The 6,877-nt window shown below is 38.0% G+C and overlaps 1 protein-coding gene across 1 annotated transcript; it reads left to right on the forward strand.

Moving 5' to 3' along the window:
• Positions 1–202: 202 nt before the first annotated feature.
• Positions 203–1,118, forward strand: LOC149258452 (uncharacterized). The gene has a single exon (XM_089371563.1). The coding sequence runs from the start codon at positions 378–380 to the stop codon at positions 771–773; it is 396 nt and encodes a 131-aa protein (XP_089227689.1). The 5' UTR covers positions 203–377; the 3' UTR covers positions 774–1,118.
• The last annotated feature ends 5,759 nt before the right edge of the window (positions 1,119–6,877 follow it).

The following is a 6,877-nucleotide window of genomic DNA, read 5'->3' on the forward strand; positions in this document are numbered from 1 at the left end:
CTCCCATTCTTTATACTTTTATATTTTTAAAAATAATTGAAAACCAACTAAATTTACATTTGTTAACTTGCATTTAAAATGATAATGTATTAAACGACAAAATCCATTGAATTGTGTTTACTTATTTATAAACGATAAAATATAATTTTAGGTTACTTTCAAAATTATTTTTGTTTGAATCGGGATTAACGAGTTAATACCTCGGTGGTTGTGATCTGAAGAATGGTCCATCATATTCTTTCCCGTATGCGTGAGACAAAGGCTCGGTTGGTTGAGTTGGAATCTGGTAGGAAGACGCTGTGCTCTCATCTGGTCTGCTATTTGTATGTATGAATTGGGCCGGAGCAGCAACAGATGCAATCTAAAAGGTCAATGCCATGGCTGGTTATGTGCAGCCAGGTTTCATATTGTTCCTGCTTTACCTGATCACAAATGCCTTACTGGGAGCCGCGTTGTCAGGGCCTGAGAATGAAATCGCCATTGCTCTCCCTAGCGAGGGAAATACCAGAAGATTATCGGTCTGCAATGAGAATAACAAGTCTGTTTCTTGTCCGGTAAGCTGTTTCAGACCCGATCCAGTGTGTGGTGTTGATGGCATTACATATTGGTGTGGGTGTGCAGATGCTCAGTGCGCCGGCGTAGAAGTGGCCGAGATCGGTTTCTGTGAAGTGGGCAATGGAGGAAGCGGCCTTTTGTCTGGGCAGGCTCTTTTACTGGTACATATAGTGTGGTTAATTTTGTTAGGGTTTATTGTCCTCATTGGAGTCCCTTGAATTAGTGACTGTTAGGGTTAGGGTTATTTGGGTTTCTATGATGCCTGGATCGCTATACTGCTGGGCTTAAGATTCTGCGGAAGTGCTGACATCGGAAAAGAAAAATATCCAGCCATTATTGGGTTGGTAGTTACAGTGCTCTTGTGTTCTATGTATCTTTTTCTTTATAAGAAAGTTTGGACGCTATTATGTCAATAGAAGGGTACTTTCTGATGTATTGTTTTTGCCAGCATTTTTCGTTGTTTTTGGGATGTATTTGTACCCACATCACCAGAGAGGTGGCTCGCCATTGATTGTTACATTTCAATAAAAAAACCCTCTTAAGGGTTAACTGATTTTTTAAAATATGTTTGTTTGCATTTCAAACATTTGTTGTGGTTAATGAATGATCTCTCTTTTTTACCTGGTGACTTAGTATGACGCTACATGGGCATGTTTTGCTAGTAGAGGACATAGGTATCTTCTTATTTGATATATTTAGAGCACCGAAGGAAGCGCTTGTGATACACATTAAATTCAGCTCAACCAAACTATTATTCTTCTCTAAACAGCTATCTTCTTCATTGCAGCATTCCTATCTCCGCCAGGAGGGAAATTTGGGTTGTTTTTCGACAAACGTGTAGACAATTCTTGTATTATATCTGCCATTAAATCTACACATAAACAGCTATTTTCTTCATTGCACCATTCCTAACTCCGCAAAGAGGGAAATTTGGGTTGTTTTTCGACAAACGTGTAGATAATCCTTCTATTTCTCTCCAATATCCGCCAATAAATGTACACACCAGAAAAAAAAAATGGAAGCTATAAAATCCAAGGTGAGCTGTTCTTAGTTGGAGGTCGGCCAAACAACATAAGATAAGCAAGAGACATTCATCAATCCTTCTCTGCACAAGTATTTACATGTACAAAAACAGAGCATCTCAGAGTATATTCTTAATTAGTATTGGGTTTGGTTTCTTAGTTGATTTTAACAGGAAAGGATATCATTTGTATTAAAAAATGGCTGTGGCCAAGCCATACAGCAAGATAACAAAACAAAAATAATGGTATGACAATTGTCTTTCAAAAATACTCAAAATTTAAAAATCGCCGTCTATTCTTACCTTTCTGGAGGTATAGCTGTAAATCCAACAGGTACAATGTCTAGCATACTGAACTGGCAAAAAACTACTTTGCAATAAATAATAAAAACCTGAACTTAAATGAAATCATGTCTGCCAAGGGCTTCTTGCTTGATGGCTGCCGGAAGATTGAATTCCAGAGCTGTATTTCTGATCTCCATGTCACGAGAAGTTTTCTGAACAGTTCCCTCATCTTTCACTGCAATACAAACCAAGCCAATGGATGCCTTTGGAGGGATGACCCTAGAATGTGAAGTGTCTTCATTTAAGTGTGAGCTTCTGGCTAGGCCTAGAGCCAGCTTATAGAGTGTCTTACAGTTTGCTTCCACCTTCTGTATTTGCTTACTTTGACATGTCAATTTCCCAGAAATCTCTGCGTAACTTTTCTATGTGCAATTAGAAGAATAGCCAGTCTGCTGTTGAAGTATGAAAGGGCTACTTGCGTATCTCAAATTGGTGATCATTTATTATCTGGGTTCTTCAAAGGTCTGAGGACTCACAAAGAATACACCGACCCAAATGATTGTGTCCCACCTTTCTTTTCTAGATCTCCCCAACAGATATTGTGCCACCTGCTGGGAAGAGAACCTTCACTTAAATCAATTCAATTTGCCACAGGACAGCTTACCTGTTGAATTTTGGTAGTTCTCTTAACTCGATAATTGTTTCTTATGATTTTACACTCAGGTTGATCTTTTCTTTTATTTATTATGCAACATAAAACAATTAAACAGAGAACTACAACAGAAAAACATGAAGAGACAGCCACACAAGAAGTTACACGGGAAAACCCCATTCCAAGGGGAGAAACCCAGCAATCCTTTCCTTATGGAATCAAGTCAACAAGACATCAAGTCATATACAAACCAACCAGTAATGTAGCTAAGATAACCAACTTCCAAGTGCCAAGTCAACCCTCGAGCATACACAAAATGCTTCCAAATCTGTCCACAAAAGAGGTCAGCTTCAGTTCTCCAAAAGCTGAATTTTGCCTTCTGCCTCAGCCTCAGATTATGCCACAGAGCTTAGCATTATACTTCAGAATAAAAGCCTCAAACTTCACATGGTTCCACTTCTCATTATTTCACAGAGTAATATGCCTCAGACTTCACACTTACTTCCATAGGAACGAGCCACAGAACCCCAGAAAATTATGCCTCAGGCTTTGTCTTCTACTTGACCTTCCAAGTCTTCTTGAGCAAGGGCAGATCAGAGATATGTTTTACTTCTGTTTTCGGCCTCTGAGATCAGAAATATATGTGTGTGAGATGTATCAAATGAGGAATGCGAGTGGGCATAGTCTCCAAGCCATGCGAAAGGGTGCCACTTAAGCTGAGCCGACATGAGGGTTAGGAGGGCCAACTTGGCAACTTGGTAGGGTGAATGACACTTAACAAAATTCAATTTTCTTCCTTTGAAAGGGTCACGAAGAACATGCCCTTCTATATTTTTCTTTTGACCAATACAAAGCATGAAGAACATGCTTGTCCATAATAATTTTAATTATTCAAAAGTACATCAATAAAATAATATTATGAATACTGACCATAGCCACATTCTTCAACATTACCCAATCCAACTTTGGACTGCAAAATCTGAAAACACAGAGCCAAATGATGCTTAAGAGCAACCATGTCCTGCCACAGATGGAGGAACCAAATACCAGAGAAACCCAAAACCATGCCACAAAGAACACATGGATACAAGGTCAGTTGATCATTGACTAGTGATCGACTTCTCCAGAGATTGAGAATCCCACCCTCAGCCTTCCAATCCATCACTCGGAGTTGATAAACTTCACCATGTGTCAGAGTGAATGACAGGTTACCAGATACTGGGAGGACTTTAGTGCCCATTCTTTCTCCATAATGATGCTCCTCCACTTATCTTGAATATGCGTGTTTCCTTCATTCTTGTGATATATTGTGTACTTTGAATGTTAAAGGAAGATGTGAAATAGTTGGAGCTCGCCCATTTATGCATAACTTTCCATTGTCCATCAAAGTTACTTCATTTTCCTGAAGGTCTAAACTTGGTAGAATTCTATTTTTTTGAAGCTCCTTGCTGGCACTTGAGCACCACGAATGAGTCTACCCAGACACATATCTCGAGGGCTTGATTGGTTTTGCATATGCTGAACTATAACCGTAGAGTCCCCAAGTACTGTAAGTCAATTTATTTCTCTTGGCTTGATGTTTGGTGGATTCTCCTAAACCCCTCTCTTAACTTAGTTCTTGATTTCCTCTGGGATCAAGGAGGATCCCTACTACACCTGCCACCTCAGAGTTTGGTTTCTTAGTTTTTGTTTTAGTTTATATTTTTACTTAATTTGTTTTTTAAGTTTCGCCTTTATTCCTTTAGCTTCTATATTTGTTTTCTAAGGAAAACTTCTCATGATTCCCCCTGTTCCCTAGAATATCAAAATGGAGGGCAGCTCAACTGCCAGCCACCACAGCTGGTAACCCTGAGGGACTCTACTGTATTTGATCATGTGATCTATGGTTTATCCTATCTGCAACAATACTTGGGCAGGTGGTTCAAATGATTGAGCTGACCCTTGGGGCTCTTTTTAGGTGTTCAGATTTTTGGTTCAACTGATTGAGCAATCCCCTAGCATTGCTCTAACTTTTAATTGTTTCTTGTTGCTTAGGTGTTAAATTTTTTTAGCTTCTTGTTTCTCATTTTCTTCCTTCCTTTAAGCTTGTTTAGCTTGACTTTTTATCTTTGGTGTTGGTTTGGGTTTTCTTTCATTTTAGCCAACACAGTTTTCTCCACTGTATTTGCAAGTGGGCCCTTGATTGGTGGTGTGAAACGTCAACTCAGTTGGTAAAAACGCAAATATTCCAGAATTCTCTTCTACTAATGACTTACACTGTAAAATCTGTAAAGAGCAAACACACTAATCCTAATTTTACTGGCGTAATGGAGCATTGGGCATAAGATCTGTCCACAAAGTCTCAGCTGAAACAACCCACTCCAATTTTTTTATTTTATTTTTTGGGCTCGACAAGTCCCTGAAAATTCTGTACATTAAAAAGACAAAGACATGTGATTTAAAAGATTGCCTCCACTTGTCAGCAGATGTGGCAAGCCACCTGGTTTGCCAGCATTGTTCTCCCAGATTATTGGTTAAAACTTAAAAATAATCTGAACTGCCTGGTTTGGAGTAAAGGGAGCAAAAGGTCCGGCAAATATGGCTTGCTTTTCTTTGGCAGCGCTTGTATTATCTGACTCAGTCAGGCCCTCCATTTGACTCAATAGAGTTTATGCGTTCTTGGTTGAGTCTTTGCAACCTTTGTATCAACAACTTGCTCAATCTCGTTCTCTCTTTAGTGTATGTAATTGTTTCCACACTCTATTATAATGACGTTACTATGCTCATTCTCTAATTTTGGTGATAAATAGAGATATCTGATATTTTATAGATGGGACTTATATCGATAACTTTTGGCATATCTACGACATATGCATTCTCACTACCCTTCTTCAAGATATTACATGGCCCAATTTTCTTGGGCTTGATTTTATTATAAGTACCTTGTGGGTACGTTGCTTTACATGGATGAACTGTAACCAGCTGTCTAACCTGAAATTCAAATTCTTTCTGATGAAGATCAGCTTTTAAGTTTTATCTTATATGCTTCATTCTGACCTGCAATTCCAGCTTCACCTGCTGCTGCACATTATGAATGTGTTAAATAAAATCTCCTGTATACCTGCAAACATTCATTCCTTAATGCTTATAGTAAATCCACAATTTCTTTTGGTTTTTGTCTGGAATGATTTAAAAAGGGGATATTCCAGTAGACTTGTTAACATTTGGATTATAGGCAAATTCTGCTCATGTGAAGAATGTGCCCCACTGTCCTGGACTTTCCACCAACCAAACTTTTCAGTAGATGACCTGAACTTCTGTTCACAATTACCTCTTGCCTGTCAGATTGTGGATGATAGTCTGAATTGTGCTGAAACCTGCTATCCAACTTTATTTGACTTTCTCTAGAATGTCCTATAAAGGTGACTAGGAAATTCAAGTTTTCACTTGTAGTTTTCAGAACACAATGAAACTGTATCAAGGCTATTAGGACTCGGGAGTGGGAGTGTGAAGCACCAATTCTCAAAAGACTTGAAGAGCGAAGCATATTGGGAGTGTTTTTTACAGTATATATTCATAAATATATTTTGATGCATTTATATTAATAAAAAGCATTTAGGATGCCAAATTAGTTGCATAAAATATGAAAGCATAGTTTTGACTAGTGGATTAATGATGATCATTAAAGAATCAACCATTTAGCATTTATAACTTATAATATTGTCATCATCAAATGATCAAGCTTTAAGTTTCAACATTTATCATTAGATAACATTGACCATGAAATGAAAAGGATCATAATATTCATTACCTAAGAGTTGTAATATGAACTCAACAGTTCAAAGTCCAAACTTAAATTGCTGTATAATGTTTACAAAATAAGCCTCAATAAATAAAAAGACTTTGAAGTTCTAGAAATTAGAATCTAAACTGGAAAAAACAAATACTTTTACTATATACTAAGCTTCCTTCTTACCATGAGAATCTTTGAGTTCTATTCCCATGATTTAACAATAAGAGTAGGTGGAAGTGGTTGTTGAACATGTGTGTGAGCACCACCAAGAGCTACATGCCCCCCAATGGAGTGGTGGAGGTTGTGAAGCTAAAGCAGCTACATCTGGAATCTTGCTATTGTTGTCAAGGTCAATGGATGGGATGGCATCCACTAAATTATAAATGTCAAAAGTCCCATTACGAAAAGTTGAGCCCCAAAGTACTCTAACTCTATGGCCCCATCCTCCAAATTAGCCTCCTTTGGATTGTTTTCCCAAGTTATTTATGTTCTATCATTCTTCATTCCCTCACAATAAAGGGACAACAACCTCAAGTTTTACTACAAATAAACCAAGCTTTTTGTTTAGTCTACATTCATGTTGTTTCTCTTC

The sequence above is a fragment of the Pinus tabuliformis genome, chromosome 6 (assembly GCF_031772625.1).
Source record: "Pinus tabuliformis cultivar Carrire ecotype Pingquan chromosome 6, CPIR1, whole genome shotgun sequence".
NCBI lineage: Eukaryota > Viridiplantae > Streptophyta > Pinopsida > Pinales > Pinaceae > Pinus > Pinus tabuliformis.